The sequence below is a fragment of the Muscardinus avellanarius genome (genome assembly GCF_963383645.1).
Source record: "Muscardinus avellanarius genome assembly, chromosome: 6".
NCBI classification, from domain to species: domain Eukaryota; kingdom Metazoa; phylum Chordata; class Mammalia; order Rodentia; family Gliridae; genus Muscardinus; species Muscardinus avellanarius.
The window spans coordinates 72,004,363-72,026,035 of record NC_137791.1 but is presented as its reverse complement, the minus strand read 5'-3'; the positions used below and the strand labels follow the sequence as shown (position 1 = coordinate 72,026,035).

Below are 21,673 nucleotides of genomic sequence, written 5' to 3'. Positions count from 1 at the left end.
GGATTATGCTACCACATCTGTATTCCAGCCAGCAAGAGGGACAGGACTTTCCCATAAAGGACATGACCTCTAAGTTGTACACACGATTTCCACTCGCATCCCATTGGCCATAATCTAATCACACAGGCATGCCTGGGAGACTAAAAGTATACTTTTAGTCAGCCAAGTGGCATGTACCCAACTAAAACCTTCATTATTACAGAAGAAATAGAAAAGAGGCCCTTTCACTTGAAGAGTTCCTTCAGCTTGTCACAAATAGCTCCGGAAGAAAGAAAGTTGGCTTAATGCATCTTGCCACAGTGACCAGTGACCAGAACCTAAATGTATAGAGAAAAAAGATCCAGCCAAATCAGGGCTACTTATATAGAAAACAAAACCAAACCCCACAGAGATTCTATCAATCTGCAACTGTAGTGATTGTAATGGCTTACTTTGCTAAGAATTATTATCTTCCTATTATTCCATTCATGACTTTTGGTATTTTTTTAGAAGTAACAGAACACCACAGACTGGTTTTTAGGTCATTTTCTCCATTTTATCAAGTCACTGAGATCTCTAAATAGTAAATGTTAAGTTTCCCCAGACCAAGTTGTAATATAATAATGGGATATTCAATAATTTAGAACACACTATAGCTGAGAAGACTACTTTTAAAATAACCCCTATTTACTAAGTTAAATGCTCCTTAGTAAGAAAAATTATCCAGTGGCTTAAAAAAAAAGCAAAAACAATTAATCTGTAAAAAAGACACCTCTATTTTTTTCTTCCCACAGATGCCTCCAAACTTTGAAATAAAGTAGCTCTGTTTTGTTGATTCTGGGTTTACCAGTTCCTTTCTTTTTATCTGTTGTTTATCCAGTTACTTCCACCTGGCTCCTCCAGTTTCCCCTTCACTCACCCAGAAATACAAAAGGCCCAGGGTGTCTTGTTTACTTTCTTGGCCACCCTTCCATTTAATAACATTGCTGTCCTTCAAGGCAGTTTATCTCTCTCCGTGTCCTTCTAGTCAAATCAAATAATGCATTCAAGTTACAATTTTCTGGATCAAGGACACATTCACTTTCACCTAAATTCATTTGAAGGAGGTAGGCTGGCATAGCCATGGTCACGGTGGCCCCAATCCAAAACAGCTCTGTCTGCTGGTGCTTGGGAGGACTCGATGCAGCTTACTGAGGTCATGGAACCTCCTTGGACTCTTTGACTTGCAGGATCTGCACATTGCCTGGCCAGTGGCACTGACAAGAATAGTGGGGGAGGCCTGATCATTGGATTTTATGTTATCTTCTGATGTTACCTATCTCCCTAAACCCCTGCTTTTCTCTCCATCATAATTGTTTCATTCCCTTTCAGTAGTCCACTTTGGATCTCTAGTTAATTTATTAAAATCCTGAAATCCCTTTTGCATTTACTGTTAGCCTGGCCAACCTCTTGGGAGTGACATGTTTACTATTGAATACGAGAAAGTACTCTGTCTTATTTCATCCTCCAGAGAGTATCTCCTATAAATTACAAAGAAAAGGCCTCTAGTTGTAACATTATGGGATTTGGTGGGATAAGTTCAGCTCCAGCTTTCACAACATGATATTTAGCAGCTACAAAGCAAAGGAAGACAAAGCTGCCAGGTTATCCCCAGAAAATCCCAAGACGCATATTTTTTAACATTTGCATTCTTATTTACATAAATTTGTATGTTCCATTCAAAAGGCACTGACTCCAATTATGTAAAGTAAAATACTCAACTCTTTATCTGAGAGGGGATACTCATATATTATAGGCCAGTTTTCCTGCTGCCCAGGGTGATTTATCTCGCTTCTCTTTCTAGGTTCTGAGAGTTTCCCTCTTTTATGACTACCTCTCCAAGGAAATGCTGGTTCCCAATTCAGCTGGGGCATCATAGTCTAGGCAGTGAAAGTCTTGTCTGGATCCAGCTCAGCCTTACACCACAAAGAAGCTTCTTGATAGTAAGGAAAACAGTTTGGACTTTGAGCTGATTAATGTGAATTTCTTGCTTTAAATGCTGCCTTCCCGTGGCCTCTATTATTGAAGATTAACTCTGCTTATATCCCAATGTCATTTTTCCCTCGGGTGGATGGATATCAGAGTGATCACAAAATAAATTCATTGGAGTAATTTATAGCAAGTGTATGAAGCCCAGAAACCAGAACTATGAGAAAAGAACACAAGTGACCTTTGGGAGTGATCTCACTCAACCCAACACTGTCCTGGTGACAACAGACAGAAGGCCTACCTGCTAACTGCCCCTGTGGAGAGGAAGCCGGAGATTCCGGATCGCAGGGAGAGAGAATATCATCAAACCAAGAGTGGTCATACTGAGCTCCATTCACTTCTATCCTCTAAAAAGCATTCCAAAAAATCACTTCCTAACACCTCTCTACTGGGCTTCCTGTTCATCAGGCCTAGGAAGCCACTGGGTAAACTTAGGCCCATCTTTTGGATTGAAATGAACTTAGTCAAAAGAGACCCTCAGATGTTTCTGGACTGCTGACCTCAGCCTTTGGGATGACTTTGCTCCCTCTCCAGGGGCAAAGTAGTAGTCTATTTAGAGGCTAAATAAACAAAGTCAAACACTACAGAGCTTGGGGGGACAGCAGTGGGGTCAAGCAGTGAATGCTGGAACAGTTGCCAACATGCCTTGTGACGTTCAGGGAATGTTTTGTTTGTGGGTTGGCCAGTTTCATCTTTGAGCCAAATGATCAGAAAGGAAGTGCAGACCCTCTCTGAACACAAAGTACAGAGGCAGTCCTGGGAAGCATGGGTGATTTTCCTGCTATGCTGGCAAGATCAGCCCTGCTGACAGTGCACTTCCCCACAAGCTTCACCCCACCTGGGCAGGACTTGCAGCAAGGCAAAATCACTAGGAATTAGCTGGGTGTCTCTCTTTCTCTCCTCCTCCTCCTCCTCCTCCTCCTCCTCCTCCTCCTCCTCCTCCTCCTCCTCCCTCCTCCTCCTCCTCCTCCTTCTTTCTTCTTCTTCTTCTTCTTCTTCTTCTTCTTCTTCTTCTTCTTCTTCTTCTTCTTCTTCTTCTTCTTCTTCTTCTCTCTCTCTCTCTCTCTCTCTCTCTCTCTCTCTCTCTCATACTGGGGATTCAATTCAGGGGCATTCTGCTTACTAACTATACCTCCAGCCTTTAAATTTTGAAACAGGTTCTCACTAAATTGCTGAGGGTCTTGTGAAGTTGCCGAGACTGGCCTCAAACCTGTGATCCTCCTATCTCAGAATCCCAAGCACTGAGATTTACAAGCATGTGCCAACATGCCTGGCTTACCTTATTTTAAATATTGCAAATCTGGTTCTGCCCACATGTATCTGTAAGCTGGAGAGAGATGCCCTTCTTCAAGAATGCTTGTCTTTGGTTTTGGCTTTTCCAAGGACTATGTCTCATCCCAGGTGTTGGGCAGTGAGTGGTCTGGAGATACATCTCCGTAGTAAAGCACAGGAAAGGCAATGGGAACCCCAGGAACACTATGCTCCTTCTAGCCAAGGGGTACCTGAAAGTGTCCTGGAGTTATTTGACAGAGTTCTGCTTTTCTTTTTGACATATACCATCTCCTCTTCCCATTTCTAGAGCTAAGTAACCCAGGGAAGTGGTTTCTCTAAACTCACAATTCAGCTTGCCATTTATGTACTCATTCAACTCATTTGAATAACTCATTGAGTGCTTAAATACATAGTGATCAAAATAGGTAAACATTCTCGCTCTTGTGGATTTCTATTAAATAATTTAATCATTGTAACACCCCCATAAGGCAGGTCTATTATGATGTGCTTTGTACAAGGAACGTGATCAAACTCCTACAACCAGTGGACAGCAGAGCTGGGATTTGAACCCAGGCCAGCTGGCCCCAAAGCACACATTCTTCCCATCAGACTCTGCTCTTCCTGGTGGGACTGATGGCTGTAACTGCAGGCTGTAACCGAAGGTTCAGAACAGCAGCAGGGGCAGGTGTACATCTGCAGTTTCTGGAGGTAAAGTCTATAATCCGCAAGATGGTTCAAATGACCAAATGACAGATATTTTAAAACAAAGTATTGTGTTGAATTTCTCACTAAAATTCCAATACCTAAAAGCATCCTTTTTTTTTTTTTTTTTTGGAAGGCAAGGGAAGGTCAGTCAAACTGTTGAGAGACCAGAAGAAAGTGTCATTGGTTTGGAAGCAAAAAGCAGGTGCTAAAACCAGGGAATCACAAATCAAGGACTCTCTGGTTCAACATTTTATACCAATCAAACAGTTCAAACTTGAGGTTACTTAATCCACTTTTATGGCTTATATAAAAGTTTGATTACTTCACCCAAATAACTCAAGACAATACTAATTATAAAAACAACATCCAATTGTCTCAAATCATACTGTTCAACAAAAAGACAGCTCTTACTTGGCCTACTGGCTTCTCAATCAGAGGGCTTGTGAAGCAAACTGGAGTTATGCTGCTGTATACAGAGGGTTTCCATTGCTGCTCCTGCAGTTAAGAAAATAGAAAGAGATTTCAGGGACTTGGCTGGCTTTCTGCTGCAGGGAGTCATTTCCCTGCTCTGCACAATAGCATCTCAAGAACTTCATGGTTGTCATTTTAAACACCTGAGACAGCGTTTTTGCATGGCCACTTCAATCTACAGCCCGTGCAAACCCATTTAACCTTCTACAGAGACATATTAGAAACCAGTTATGACATTTTGAGGAATATATTAAGGCATATCTGAATATTAAAAATATTTTCAACATTATATGTTAAGATATCTTCCTAGAACATAAGCCAGATTAAGAGAACACACACACACACACACACACACACACACACACACACACACACACTTTTTTCTAAGCCAGGTACAGTGGTTCATGCAGGTGCAATTCCAGAGCTTGGGAAATTGAGACAGAGAGATTGTGAGAGTGAGGCCAGCATGCAGTAACTTAGCAAGTCCTTGTTCCAAAATAAAGATCTGGGAGTGTGCCTCAGAGGCAAAATGCCTGTGGGTTCAATTCCAGTACTGAAAAACAACATTTTTCTAATATCTCACTACTTGAAAACAATGACCACAAGTAAACCTCTCGTTTTTAAATCTTTGGTTTTGTACAGGATAATTTCCAAAGTTCTTTACCTACTATTCAAAACCTTCCCCCCAAAAAGTCCTTGTTTATTTTTTAAGACTCTAGTAACTTTTATTTTATCCATCTCATATTAGTATTACTGAATATGACAGAGATGGGCTTCTGGTGGCTAAAGCTCAAACTGGCCCAATAGAACTCTTTGGTTGATTTTTAAAAATTTTTTATTGGTGTATTATAGTTATACATCTCCCCTCACCCCTTGGTACAGGGAATTGAACCCAGGGGCATTTTGCCACTGACCTACATCCCTAGCCCTTTTAAATTTTATCTTGAGATATGGTCTCACTAACATGCCCAGGCTAGCCTTGAACTGGTGACCCTCTTGCCTCAGCCCCCCAAGTTGCTAGGACTACAGGTATGTGCCACTGTGCCTGGCTCCTTGCATATTCTTTTAGCTTTAGCTCAGTCTTTGTCCCACGATTTACCATACACTGCAAGAAACCTTGAACAATATAATTTTTGTGTATGGGAACAGTCTCCCATTTGTTTCCTTATGTTTTGATCCTGGTTCCTAAAATATATGTCTTCAATATCTGCCTGAAAATTTCCATAAGGAGGACTTCAACTAGTCACTTTTGGCTGCAAATGGTCAATATGTGGCTAAAAGCAGGAGTAAGACTTGGCATCCCCGCCTTCATTGTGTATCTGTCTGCTCGACTCTGAGTCACTTTGGAATCTGGGAATGACAGTTCTGCTGGATAAAGGTCTTGTGATGAGTCCAAGCTACCCCGGCCTCAGGCAACAGCAATGGCAATGTTCTTATCCCCAGCAAGGCCAAGCCTGACGAATCCTGAGATACTGATGGAGGAGACCACAGCTGATCAAGATTATCTGCTTGGGCAGCTGTGCAAAACCACCGTGTCTGCAAATATCCAACTCTTGTCCTCATTCCTCTTCCTACCAGTCATTGCCAGCCCCTCAAAGGTAGGGCCAAAGATACTGCCCCTTGTCTTCCTGGTGTAGCTACATGGATCAAAGTTCCATTCCTGTTTTTCTTACCTTTTCTGGTTTTTTTTTTTTTTTTGAGCATTTGGCTGGAGCTGATTTTATATATATATATATATATATTCATATATATATGTTTATATAATATATACATATATAATCATATACATATATGTATATATTATACATATATATGTATAATCAGCTCAGATATATATAACTATATAACTCTAGGAAATATATATATTATATATATTATAGCTTATAAATATATATATATTATAAATATATATTTATATATTATATATAATAGATATATATTAATATATTATATATAATATATATAACTCTAGGAAATATATATATTGAACAATATAATTTTATATATAAAATATACAGTAGCACATACCTGTAGTCCTAGCAACTTGGGGGGCTGAGGCAAGAGGGTCACCAGTTCAAGGCTAGCCTGGGCATGTTAGTGAGACCATATCTCAAGATAAAATTTAAAAGGGCTAGGGATGTAGGTCAGTGGCAAATATATATATATATATATTTCCTAGAGTTAGGCCTCGCTAGGGCTCTGGTAACTTTCCTACCTGTCTTATAAAGTCCAGTTCCAGTCCCCTAAACATTTCACTATTTTCCTCCACCTCTGACTACAGTCAGAGTAAATTTCTCCAAGCACAGAGTTCAATGGTATTACTATTAAGACTACTCGTCATTATCTGCTGGGAATGTGGGCTACTGAGGATGGATCTCACGGTTTGGTTTTCTTGTATCTCACAATCTAGAACAGGTCTTGTACAAAGTAAGTATACTTTTTTTCCCCTTCAATTAAAGCAAACTTCCCTTCTGTTACCTGAATTGTTTTCTGTGTCTACTAATTTTCATAACATTAGTTCCAACTGTCTCCAACCCGAAGCTTCAATTTTCTCACCCTCTCTTTTCAATCTTGTTAGAGGAGGCATCAAGAGACTTGTTTCTGAAAAAAATGCCTTAACTGTATATATCAATAAACTCCATAAAATAAAAATGAACTTTAATAATAGATCAGCAAGTATTGACCCATCTCCATCTCTTGCTGTTTATTAATTGTCTGTGTTTCTTGAAGTAAAAAAAAATTTTTTTTCAGCAATCTTTGCAAAGAAATGGAGTATGACCCTCTGGAATCTCTACTCCTGCTGTTACTAATTATCTCTCCCCCCCTCCCTTCATGGCCAAGTTACTTGTACTCTCCACCACGGTGGCCCTGCCTATAAATGCGGTTTATGTTATTTACACACATCTTGCAAGGTATTTTGAGACTAATTGCAGAGATATCTAAGGCCTAGAAAGGAAGGCAGAATTCCTGGGGAGAGGGCCCTTGCAATTGACCTTCAGGAGAAACTATTCAGAACCCCAACCTTCCTTGTGCCTGGACACAGGGTCTATGGTTGGCTTCTGAGGAATGTGGATTGCTGTCCATTAGGAGTTAAACTGAGATCAGCATCTCATTTCACAGGTCATGGTCCAGCCGACGACCTGTAATTACCATCAAACCCCACTGGAGCAGGTCCCAACCATATTAGTGAGTGCATGAATGAAAGTTCCAAGGATCGAATTACTGACTTCCACCTTCCAGAGATAAAAGGACATTGAATGGCACCAGGAGAAAGGCCAAAATATATCAGCTAGAGACTGCAACTCTTTTTTTTTTTAATGAAAAATAACAGTCACTGTGCTGATAATTGGGAAACATGATTCTGCTTTGAGGAAGTCAATCTGGGAAGCAGGAGATGAAGCTGAAGAACTCTGCCCTTCTCTCCAAGGCTGGTCCTGTTGCTATGGCAACATGTAACTAGTTTCTCAGGGGGTTGTGCTCTCTGATTTTCTTTAGACCAAACATTCCCTTGATATGTTCCCGCTGTGTGGGACACTTAAGACTAAAAAAACCCAGCAGTCGCAAAGCATAGATTGCCTACTATAAATTATTTGTTTGGTGGAAAAATATGTTATGGTTCTGGACCAAAAATAAAAGGGAATTTCTAAAATCATGAGTTTGTATGCAAAACAAAACCTGGGGTAGTGATGGGCATGTAGCTCTTAGTAATCAGTGTTTCCCTCTTTCTTTCTTCATCCTCATTTCAGGCTTTCCCCATAGGGCTTTGTTGTTGTAGTTTGGGTGGCTGGCACTGTTCACTTATAGCTCTTCACTAATTCACCACTGGCTGTATGTGAGGGGTGCAGAGGCTGAGGTTGGACTTGGAACAAGGAGTAGAGTAGAGAAAGAGAAAAGTTCAAGCCTTGGGCAAATTAGCCATCTTCTTTAGATCTCTGAAAAATGAAAGCAATTGCTGCCCTCGTATCTTCTTATGATAACTTCAGAACATGCCATGAAAGCTGCAGAACTTGTCAGAGATCTCCCTAAGAAAGGCACCTGGTATAACTTTTCTAAGATCAGACTCCTAAAAGAAGAGCAAAGAAGTTGGGAATACCTTGAACTATGATTACTACCTTGAGAGTTTATCTTGGTGCTTATAATATAACAGCAACACCTGGCACAAAAGAACAGAAATAATCTAGATTTTTTTGTCTTATTTTGTTTTTTTATATGTATGTGGGGGGTACTGGGGATTGAGTCCAGGGACGTTTTACCTCTGAAATACACCCCCAGAACTTTTTATTTTTTACTTTGAAACATGTTCTCACTAAGTTACCATGCACTGTTTTCAGACTTGAGATCCTCATTTTAACCAACAAACAACTAAGCAAAGAAGAATAAACACTACCTCAAATGTCATTAGCAATCAGAGAGAAGCAAGTGAAAGCTACCCTGAGATTTCACCTACCGCCAACTAGAATGGCCATCATTCAAAACACAAACAACAGAAAATTCTGGTGAGGGTGTGGAAAAATGGGTGTTCTGATAACATTGTTGGTGGGACTGCAAATTAGTACAGCCACTTTGGAAAACTGTATGGAGGAATCTCAGAAGAATGGGAACAAACTTACCATATGATCCAGCAATATCTCTTCTAGTTACCTACCCCAAAGAAAAGAAACCAAACTACCAAACTGATGCATGTGTATCTATGTCCATAGCTGCACAATTCACAATTGCCAAACTATGGAATCAGCCAAGATGTCCATCAAAAGATAAATGGGTTACAAAACTATGAGATATGTACACAATGGAATTTTACTCAGCCATAAAGAAAAACACAATTACATCATTTACAGGGAAATAGATGGAACTGGAGAACATTATGCTAAGTGAGATTAGTCAGTCACAAAAAATAAGAAATCGGATGTTTTCCCTAGTATATGAAAGCTAGGGAGAAAATGGGACATAGGAAGAACTCTAGATAAAGAAGGAGATACTATAGATGAGCAAATAAGGTGACCTGAGGGTATAAGAGGGGGGAAGAGAAAAATTCACCAATGTTCATGATGTATATTAACAACCATATCAAAGTCAATCACTAAGCCAAACATGAGAAGGAAGGAGGGGGAGGGAATGGGGTGGGAATTGGGTAAGGGCTAATTGGGTGATGTGTGCATATGTCTCCACCATCATGTACTCCATTTAGATGTATGGGTATAATGCACCAATAAACAGTTAAAAAATTAAAAAAAACCTTGATATCTTCCTGTCTTAGCTTTCCAAGTATTGGTGTATGTTATTGCACTGGATTGTACTCTAGGTTTTTAAGGAAGAACAGCCAAGGATCATCTGGTAGGCTGTACTAATTGATTGGTGGGATTGGATTTGTCCAAGTGACATGGACTTAAGGGTGCATCCTAGGCAGCCAGATCAATCCTAATAACTCTGAAGGTAAGGCTGTGTCTTCTCTCAGAAATATTGACCTGACACCCCATACAAAGCATGGACACTTATGTCCATGAATGTTCCCACCTTGCTCCCCACATGTCCAGTCTAGAAATAATGTGTTCTGTTGTACTATGGAAGCCAGATCCACCTTACAGGTTTCCATTCCTCTATCCGGTCTCCTTCGATCACTCTGTGTGCTCTGGTAGCAAAGATAGACACGACTCGCATTTGTGGAGCACTTTCAAAAAACCATTAGCAGAGCACTTTCTGCTGCTCACTCTGTTCAAAATCCACCAATTATTTATGGGACCTAAGATGTTGCAGAAACTGTGACCGTTCAAACCCTCAGTGGGAAAGAGAAAGGAGAAAGTTTCTGAAACCAGATGTGATCTGGATAACCACACTGCCCTGGTGCCTGCTCTTTCTGGCCCCCAACCTGGTTGTGAAGACCAGCCAATAGGGATTTGGGCTTGCCCCTCCATCCCAGCCGAAGTCCCTTCCTAGGAATAGTCAGGCGCACAGATGCAGAGGTGGGGTGGCCTTGGGACAGTAGGAGGACAGGGTGGAGGGCGACTAAATGTTGACTCACTCTGCCTTGTCTGGACTTCCTCCCTTTTTCCACACATGAGTACAGTTTTGATGAACTTGAGTACACTGTGCACATGGTTACATTTCCCTCCTTCCTTTTTGCCTATTATCATAGACTTTTAAGCAGCAAGAGAAGGCCATTGGGGAGAACAACTCATAAATACTCTGAATTTTATGTTGTCTAGGCAGAATCTTGTTGGGCGTTAACCTGCTTTGCATTCTCTACCTCCCTCAGTACCCATTTCCCTTAAATTCTCTGCTAAATTTTTTTGCATTTAAATCTCTTCTGGATGTTTTATGTGCTGGTTTTTAAAAATGTCCCCCTTTGCATGTATTTGCCTTCCTCTCTCATGTTTTATACATCTTCTGTACTACCTATGTATACCACAAGACGACCACTGCATAGAACATTCAAATAAGTGCTATTAAAACCCTATGCATTAATGGGACTTCTGAAAGGAGGCCTGGCGCCTCTCTATCCTCGAGGGCCAGCCATGTTCACTGCCAGCCCATGCCCAAAGGCATGTGTGTTTGCTAGATAGAACACCACTGTGCATCATACTCTTGTATCTACTTAGCATCTTGTGTCACATAGTTTCTGTTTTTACAGTCTTTGGATTAATAATATTTAGTAACTTTATAATGTTGGGTCAACAAGGTAGATTGTAATGAATTTCTATCTTGATATTTTAATTATTTCTATTTTTTCCTGAAATTAAAAGTACTTATCTTTCTTGGCCCTTTGAACCCACTTTTTCGAATATATTTCCAGAAAGTAGAACTCCTGGCCCCAAACAATAAACATACAACTCTTGTTATCTACTATTCAATTACTTTAAAAAAAAAAAAAAGAATCGGATTGGTTTACACAGCTACCTTTAATATGTAAGACACATGATGTGCACATGGATGCATGTTATACACCACATATATCAGTTTTTTTGTTTTCTTAACAGCAAACCCATGAGGAAAATACCACCAGTAAAACTTGTATTTATAGATGAAGAAACTAAGGGCCACAAGGGTTAAGCAACTCAGTGTCAGATGACCAATGTTCTTTTTATGGTTTCATTGGCTTCAGGAGCCTGCTGTACCCAGCATGTCCCTGGATTCAATGAGTAATTGCTGACTATGTCTCTGTCCTGTCATTTCTTCAGCTTGTATCACAGTAAAACAATGACTGTGGAGTCAGAAACATGAGATCAAGTGCAGGGTGTGGTGGTGTACCCTTGCAATCCCAGTACTTGGGAGGCAGAGACAAGCAGGATTGCAGGCTCAAAACCCGCCTAAGCAACTCAGTGAGGCCCACATCAACTTAGTGAGGCCCTGTTTCCAAATAAAAAGTAAAATAGGGCTGGGGATATAGCTCAGAGATAGAATGAACCTTAGTTCAATCCCTACACTGCACACACACACACACACACACACACACACACACACACAAGAAAAAATAACACATGAGGTAGAATCCCAACTTGTGACTTAGATCTGAGACCTTAAGTAAACTACTGAACTTGATAAGCCTCAAGTTTTCCATATGTAAAAACGGAATAAAAAATTTTGGTTAGCAAAGAAACTTATTAAGAAAAAGCTACTATTATTTTTTCGTCGTAATGGAAAGTTTCTTATCATCTTTTTTCCTTGGAAACTTTCCAGAATAAAATAGCAGGTATCTATGAGTCCCTGTTATAATTTAATATGTAGACAGCCTCTCTTACTGTCAATCAGCAAGTTATTTCTAGGTACTATAACTTAGTTCTATGCTAAATTTATAAGAATTTAAAAATTATAATTAACAAAAATTAATTATACAAATTCATGAATGTATTTATGACATATACATGTTCATATTATACTTATATGAATTTTATAAGTAATCTGAAAGCTCATAAAGCATTTAAAAAACTATAATAACTAAAGAAGTTATAAAAAATGAACAGATTTAGAAGTTTATCAAATAAGTTTAAATACATGTTTATTTTTAATTTTAAATTAAATTTAATGTTATATCATAACTATAAGTATATAAGTATAGATATATGTAAAATAAAGCATACAACTAAGTTTATAAAATAAATATTTTAAATATTTTAAAATGAATTATGAATTAATCAAATAAGAATGAGTTTATAAAAGTAAATGCTCATAAAATAAGTATGTCTCCCTTTAAGGATATTGTAAATAAGATAATCATAATACAGTGGAAAGCACACTGCTCTCCTAGGATAAAGACCTGGATTTGGAAACTGGCTTGGACACTTAGTGATATGAAACCTTTTGGGGGTTCCACTTCTTTTTTAGCAATAAAAAATTGTGTGTATGTGTGCATGTACATGGCTTTTTAGAAGATTTTGTAACATAATGTACCTGAGAACAATCACCAACATTTGATACATCTCAAAAGAGATGTATACAAATTGCTTGTCTCTTTGTAATGTCACAGCCAAATTGTATACTAGTTATACCACACAACCGTCCATCCACTTGTATGATATGAATTCTAAAGTCCTTAGAAGTTCAGAAAAGATGAGAAGGGAAATGAAAATGGAAAGCCATCTACTAAGACATGAGAAAACACCACACAGGAAGAAATAGAATGCTCCAGAGTTCCCATGTGTCACCAGAGGTCAACTTTATACCCAAAATGATTCCTTGCAAAATGATAAGAATAATGCTCACAGAACAAGGTTATTGGGCAGATTGAGTGAGAATTAACACATGATTCCACAGGAACCCAGGAAAGAAGTTCTCGCCAAGACTTTTAGAGATGGAGGATAAGGGAAATCAAGAAATTTTCACTAGAGTGATGACTCCATTTCTTTCTACATTCTCTCTTTTACATCTCTTACTTGGGCTTAACGAACATTCTTCATTCTTGAAGAATGATATAACACTAAGTTATATCATTGTTATATATTATAGTTATGATATAACATTAAGAAGTCTTAAATCTGTTCTCCACACTATCTGGTCTTTTTAAAAATAAAGCAAAATAAATAGTGATCATCTCAGTTTATCCCCCCCAAAACCAAACACTTCAGAGAGGGCCCATTGGTCTTAGGTACAGACAAAAGTTTTATGTTGGCTTATGAAATGCTTCTTGGTCTTCCTACCCTTCCTGGCTCACATTTCACTGTTTTTCTCCTTCTTCCAGAGTCTGGAAAGTCGTATTTTTTTCCTTCCACAAAAACTTTGACAAGGACAGTTCTCTCTTTCAGAAAGGATGTCTATCTCCATGGACGCCGCACTTTCTAAGAGGATACAATTTCCCCTTTAGTTCGCATCCACTGCGATTTTTACTGAGCCATATTCACCTGCTCCTCCCTTCTCATCCCTCAAAGCATCTCTCCTTTGGTCTGCTCTGATAGCTGCAGTTGATTGGGCACTTGGTTGCACGTGTATCTGTGACTTTTCACCAGAGAGCACATGCTACTCATCTCCATTCCCCCTGGCTGGAACCTCCCAAGCATGGGGGCCATCTCTGCTTTCATCCCTCACTGCATCCTCAAACTGGAGCAATACCAGGCATGTCACAGGCACTCAGCAAGTGTTTCTTGGATAAATTAAGGAAGAGTTAAAAAAAATGGATTCCTAAAATAGGTAAGTCTTAAAAGACAATCAGGAGAGGAGGAAGGGCAAAGGAAATAAGGTAGAGTTTTCCAGGCAGTGGGTAAATACACATACACAGAAAGAAGGCAAACATACTTGAGTAATTGCAAATTATTGGGAAGGTCATACTGTGCATAGGAGGCTGGTAAAATGGGCAGGGCTAAACTATAAAAGGCCTCGAGTATCATGAGGCTATGAAGAGCAAGGAAGTATTTTAGGCAAGGACCATCTCGATCGGCTACATGTTCTACAAGAATTGCTTTGGTATCGTGGTGAAGAATATATGAGAAGAGTTTGTGGGTGGAGACAAGATCCTGGGAGCTAATGCAAGGTGGTGGCATTTGAGGATGTAGAGAAGAGGTCAGGTGGAGGAGAATTAATCTACTGCCCTCATCACCACTAATTGTTGAACAATATAAAGTTTCTTTCAAATGAATTGGCTCTGGGTCTGTGCTTAGTGAACGTCCTCAATCTATCTTTCATTTGTACCCAGATCCATGTTGAGTTAGTACTGTATCTCTGTGGTCCCAATAACAGGACAGAATAGAGGAGACTCTAGAATTCTGGTGAGGAGTGGGTAAAAGAAGGTGGCAGTCAATAGTAAAGGAAAAACAAAAACAGAAAAAAAAAAAACCTGCATGTTGATTGGAGATGTTGAGCCTCATCTTATCTTTTAAAATAAGGTATGCTGCTTCTGTTCCACAACAAAGTAACAAAATGTATACAGGTGGTATGAATAAATAATCAAGATATAAATAAATTATAGCAGAAACCCTTCTGGATGACATTTTGGCAACAGATTACCTTGACGGTAGCTCATTCAGGGCCGGCTCTCTGAATGTATGATCTGTGTGGTAGCATGGGTGCTTGGTATAAAGCTATGTTGTTGCCATTTTTAAATTCTTAATACTCTTAAGCTATATTTAAACTCTGTTATTCAGGGGGTGTCCAATGGGATGACAGAGGATAAACAGAGCGGAGGAGAGGAGCATGGTACGTGTGTCTGTTGCTTCTCTCATCATCATTTGCAAATAATGCCATGTTCCAATGAGCACAAAATTCCAGTGTCCCCCACACACACATGGGAGCTCAGAGAGGCTCAAAGCAAGTACAAAGTGAGTATGTTACAACTACATCTGAATGAGCAGGCACTGACAGCCCCAGCAGATTGTGCTAATCATTTGAACCAGAACTTGCTTCCAATGCAACATAAAGGCAGTCATGTCTTAAGAAACACAAACAACCAAGGAAGCTGACCATATCCTTTCTCTTCATGTTACTTTCCTGTATCAGCCAACCACTTATGCTGAAAACAGTGATGTAGAAAATATAGAAAAGACAGCTCAATCCATAGTCCTTTCCTTTTAGTCCTTCCTCAATCATCAGTAAGGCAAAATGGAAAGTATTGGTAGAATGTGTGTGTGTCAAAATTGGAAAAAAAATCTGGGTGATGATACATATCTGTAATTCTAGTACTTGGGAGGTTGAGACAGGAAGATTGCAGGTTTGAGACCAGCCTCAGCAACTTAGCAAGGCCCTCAGCAACTTGCTGAGACCATCTTTCAAAATAAAAAATAAAATAGGAGCTACTAGGGGTGTAGCTCAGAGGTAGAACACCACTGGGTTTAATCTCCAATGATGCAAAGGAGACGGATGGAAGAAAAATAGTGGAGTTAGTTGTGCAGCGCATCCACCATCCCGGTAAGAATGGAAGGTATACACAAGTCCAAGCAACTACATATAAAGTGTATAATTTCAATGATTCTGCATTTGAATGTTTTTATATTTGTATTTAAAACTGACATCACACAATATAAAATAAATGAAAAAATTCAAACTAATATTTTAAAATTAAATTGTGTTCACTTAGAATGACAACAAATAACAAACACACAAAAACCATGACTTAAGAAACAGAAGAAAAAAAGAGAAAATATTTCCTAATTTTGTCCTGACTTTTGAAAAGAGGGCCCTGCACTCACATTTTGTAAGGGGCCTGGCAGTTAATGAAGCCCACCAGGCTTAAAGGAAAACTTTTCCAGGTACCAAAGCACTGATAAAATTCTGTTGTGCACACCTATTATCCTAGGTACTCAGGAAGTTGAGGCAGGAGGATTGAAGGTTCCCGGTCAACCTCAGCAACTTAGTAAGACCTTATCTAAAAATTAAAAAATCAAAAGGGCTAGAGATGTAGTAGCTTAGCATTAAGGTGCCTCTGGGTCCAATCCCCAACACTGCAAAATAATATAGATAACAGTTCTAAAAAACTGCACTTTATACATTACAGCACTTTTCCCAAATCAAGTACTCAGGTAAAATACAAGTAATAGAGTCAAATTGGATTCTAAAATCACCAAAACCAATCTATTTGAAAACTTTTGAACTTCATGTGGTCCAATCATCTATGAATACTCCAACTCTAGGCTCTTCCTGAACTTTGGAGCCTGAGACTGAGACAAACAGGACTTCTGGTCAAAAGATCGAACAAATTAATATCAATTTTATGTAATTCTGAAATAATAAAAAATGGAAATATTATGCATTCTTTATACTCAAATACAATTGTTACAGACAAATGGGATATGCCTTCTCACATTTTCAGGGCTTTCTCTGTTTTCCAAATAGATGGATTTTGACTATTATGCACTTCTTCCTTATAATGACTCTTGGATTCATTTTTACTAAGTTCTAACAAAGAGCTCTGGACATAGTTATGTAGAACATAGCTTAAACTACCTCCTTCCTCGAAGCTAAAAGATTGCTTGAAATTACTTTGCTATTCCTTAGAAGTATATATAGTAATTTTTTTTAAACAAAATGGGACTTAACTAGCCTTCCTAAAAATGTCTCAGAAATTAAGAGGGCCCAGATGATAGATGATCTTTGAAACAGAGCCATGACCCATAGGTATCATTCTCCCATAGGAAAGGCAGGTGTGATTTTAAGCACAAAGGTTAAGGATACTCTACCCACTGATTGCCTGGGCCTGGACCTTCTTTTACAGGTGAAAGGCATTCTTTCTATGATTAATCATTAACAAAGGCTTAATGTGTAAAATGCTCCTAAGAGAGCTGATATGTTGGTTTCATAATAAGGGGAAATTAGAGAGAATAATCTCTTAAAATTGAGTTTTGATAAGAAATACAGATGAGCAACGCATGACTGCAGGGGTACACTGGGGAACTTCATTTTACATCTCACCTATCACTGGGTTTCAGCCTTGTCTGGTTACATGTCCTACTGCACAGTGATTTATAAAACAAAAGCAGCCCCCCATCTTAATCTCAACTTGAATGGGGCAAAAATAAATAAATGAACGTTCTCCCAAATAGCATGTGCACTGCAGACTCTACCCACAGGAAAGCTGTTCCTGGCTTTTGATTAGGTGGGCTGCCCCTGCCCTGGGCTGGTCCTGAGATCCAGGGGAGGTGTGTCCCCAGTGTTGCAGGGACCCAGGGAGGCATCTGCAGGATGGCTCATGACTTGGCATGCTGTGCTGTTTCTTTTTCAATTGTTCTGCCAGCTGTCACACTGTCTTTCTTAGAAGATGTGATCCACTACCCACACTACATTGAGATTGAAAAGCATGGAATTTTACACTAGAAGATTGGAGTTTGGGACTTTCCTCTTTTTGATTCCTCACAGAGGAAGACAATTAAAAAAAATATATCAGGCATGGTGTCGCACGCTTGTAATCCCAGCATTTGGGAGGCTGAGACAGGAGGATCGCGGTTCGCAGACAGCCTCAGCTACTTAGTGAGGCCCTTTGCAACTTAGTGAGACCCTGTTTCAAAATAAAAGAAAAAAAAATTGGGCAGGGGGTGTAGCTCGGAGGTCGAATGCCTCTGGGTTCCATCCCCAGACCCGAAAAAAGAAAAAAAAATTAAAAATTAAAAAAACAAACACTATATATTTTTCCTGCCCTGTATGCCACATCCCTTTGCTATAAAGAACATCTGGTCTGATACATGATAGAGGTATTTTTGACATTGTCTTTTGTTTTCAAAGCAAGACTCCAAGAGATAAGAGCATAACTTACAAACTAGACCACAGAGTACCATACAAATGTCGGTTTCTCTAGCTCAAAAAATTTATAATTCTATTTATTTTAGTATAGAGGCTGCACTCAAGGACATTTTTATTTCAAATGTTATGATGAAAGATAAAAATAGACATAGGGCATTATTTCAGAACAGAGTCCTCTCTGCTCTGTGTTGTTTAGTGGGCCTGACTTTCCTCACACGTCTCCAAACAAGGCAGCCTGGTGCTTCCTAGAGCTCTCAGTCCAAGAAAGATAGATGCTATCACTCCTGGGGTGAGAAGTCTTCTGCTCAGCAACCTGAGAGATAGTCAAGGCCCTAGCCAAGTGCAAACTCTGACACCTTCTCTCAGATATCACTCCAAAGAAAACCAGTCTTCTGACTTCTTTTTTAAATTTTATTTATTTATTTTTCATATTTTATTTTATTTTATTTTATTTTGGTGGTACTGGGGATGGAACCCAGGGGCCTTCTATCTCCAGGCTACATTCCCAGACCTATTTTATATTTTATTTGGGTGCAGGGTCTCTTAAGTCAGCTCAGGCTGGCTTTGAACCTGTGCAATCCTCCTGTCTCAGCCTCCTAAGCACGGGGATTACAAGCGTGTGCCACAGTACCAGGCTTTTAATTTTATTTTTATGCGGATCATATTGAAAATGGCATACATTCAGACTGTGCTTGGTTCCTTCTCCCATCCATGACTTCCCCTTTCCCCTTCCCAACAATGAGTGTCCAGGTTAACCATGCTACATTCATACTTTTACACATAGCAACCTCAGCCTTCTTCGTCTCCTACCCTTCCCTTTCAACTTTGCTGAGGTTTCCCTTCCATTATCTGGAGTCCCTCTGGTATTCTTAATAGTCACTAGTTTGGGCATATTAGAGAAAACATATGTGCCTTCACTTTCTGTGCTTGGCTGATCTCATCATTTCTAAGCCCATATCTTCCCCTTTCCCTTCTTATACTTCTTATAAATGAAATTATCCAGAACACACACGGTGGGAGCTGCATTCGTATCCTTGACACTGGCGCTGAGGCTCATCGTGCCATCATGGGCGGCTGCAGTCACTAACTCTCACTGTGGTGCAGTACTCCATTCTGCGGCTGTATCACAACTGATCATTTCACTGCTGATGGATGTCTGTGTTGTTTTTAGCTTGGGTAGATTACAAACAATGCTGCTGTGAACATTTTTATCCATGCCTTTTGGTACACATATGTAGATATTTTTCATGGAGTATATAATTGGAGAAAGAATTGCTATATTATAGACTATGCCATACTCAATTTTAGTAGACAATGCGGATAGTTTTCCAAAGTGGCTCTGATAACATGTACTTCACCAAGCATATACATCATCCAGCAATGTCTTCTAACAATTTCTTATACTACTGTTTTTAGCCAGAGCTGGTTTCCATTGCTTACAAATGAGAATTTCATAAGACATGTAAAAACCTTGAAGAGTATCCCAGGTTGAGAATGGCAAGAGAAAAGACCCTGGGGCACTATTATTACCTTGTACTGATGATTTGTGAAGCAGATACTGAGTTCATGTGTTTACACATGCACATCCACATAGATCAAAAGCTGGAACTTGTCTCAGTTAATTATTGTTACTTGCCAATTTTATGCCAGGTGATATATTAGCCAAAGCCCTATGAGGTAGATATGTTTAGAATTTATGTAGGTTAAGAAACTGGCATCTAATACATTGATATAACTTGGCTAAAATCGACTATATATAATGACAAAGCAGGATTTAGAACCCAATATTATCTGGCTCCAAATGCTGTGCTAGTCACCAGACTAGTACAATGGTATTGACTGTGTGTGTGTGTGTGTGTATGTGTGTGTGTGTGTGTATGTGTGTGTGTGTGTGTGTGTGTGTGTGTGTGTGTACACGCTAGGAATTGAACCCCAGGGACATTCTAGAAATTGAACCCCATGGACATTCTGCCTCTAAACTACACCCCGAGCCCTATTTTTTATTTTCTGAAACAGAGTCTCATTAAGTTGCAAAAGGCCACGCTAAATTGCTGAGGCTGGCCACAAGCCTATGATCCTCCTGACTCAGCCTCCCAAATATTAGAATTACAGGCACGTGCAACCACGTGCTGGATATTGACTCTTTAAAGCCAAGAAGTGTTGATTAATTTATGGATAACAGTTGAAACAGATGTTATTAACTCTAAATAATATTAAACACATCAACCATGTTCCATTGTCTATGTACAGCATCTTAGGTAAGATGGTAGATGTGTCATTAGAAATGGAACATTCCAGGGAGTGGCACTCATGACAAATTGTGAATATTTATTGGCAGCTGCTGAGGCTACATTCCACGTGAGCTAAAACCATCCTCTGAGGTAATAATAGTAACTCATATTCATAAAAATATTTTACATCCCTAAATCATTACAAGTCAGAATGTTGACAGGTCATAAAGAGTGATGTTTCTTTTCAACATACACTCGTCTTTTTTTTTTTTTTTTTCAGTACCTGGGATGGAACGCAGGAGCATTCTACCTTCAAGCTATACCCTCAGCCCTATTTTTTATTCTTCTCACTGAGTTGCAAAGGGCCTCACTAAGTAGCTGAGGCTATATGCAAACCGAGAACCTCCTGTCTCAGCCTCCCAAACGCTGGGATTACAAGCATGTGCACCACGCTTGGCTTCAAGTCTTTGTTTTTTTTTTAAGATGCCATTTTTTTCATGGTGCATGTAGAGAATATAATTTTGTTTTCTGTTTTATTCTTAAAGATAAATACTTAATGTAAATTAGCTTATCAAAATACTGTCCTGGTTCTACCCATAAGACTCTTACAGATGGTAATATTGATGTGTTTGGGCTAGTTGGTTGGTGTGGAAATGTGTTTGACCTTGTTGCTGTGGCTTCGGTGTTGATGGAATTTCAATGTTTGATTGACACGAAGTATTACTGGTCCATGGCCCCTGAGAAATGCTTCAGACACTTCATTCAAAGGATCTTTTCCTTGTATCACATTTCTCTCTATTCTCTTAAGTATCTATGATTCTAAAACATTGGTAACATAAAAAGAAAAGTTTACAAATTAGATTTGGCAAACACTAAGGTCATCTGCAAATCATGTAGCTACACCTGAAGTGTCGCATCACATCAAAATATAACACTGGAACCCACCTAAAAATCAGTAGGAATAATCAACCCCTAAGAAAGGACTTCTCTTGGCAAAATAAAAAATAAAAAAGTGTAGAATGAATACAGCAGTAAGAAGAGTTGAAATATTTTCTCTGTGTAGCTTATGTAATTACATTGTTTCCTAAACCAATTCTATTTTGAACACCCCTCTCTAAAAATTACTATTGAGCAGACAAGTTATGGCATCATTTGCTGCCTGCTGCTTATAATTTACAAGTGATTGCCAGATGCAAATTGTGTAATTAATCAGCCTTGAAGTGAACTGATCACAGTGCCCTCTCTCCAGAAACAAAGCTAGTGTTTGGTGTTGATACTATTTTTTTTGCAACATGGGCTGACATGACCATTTGCAGCCACATGCATCCCAGTGT

The 21,673-nt window shown here is 39.2% G+C and overlaps 1 protein-coding gene across 2 annotated transcripts in view; it reads right to left on the bottom strand.

The window, feature by feature from the left end:
- Positions 1–21,673, bottom strand: part of RASGEF1B (RasGEF domain family member 1B) — a gene marked incomplete at both ends in the record, with an annotated part of 588,531 nt that overhangs the window by 161,975 nt on the left and 404,883 nt on the right. For both annotated transcript variants that reach the window (XM_080697454.1, XM_080697455.1), the window contains one exon: positions 4,396–4,479. In XM_080697454.1, the coding sequence (XP_080553580.1) occupies positions 4,396–4,479 (84 nt within the window). The remainder of the gene's footprint in view (positions 1–4,395; positions 4,480–21,673) is intronic.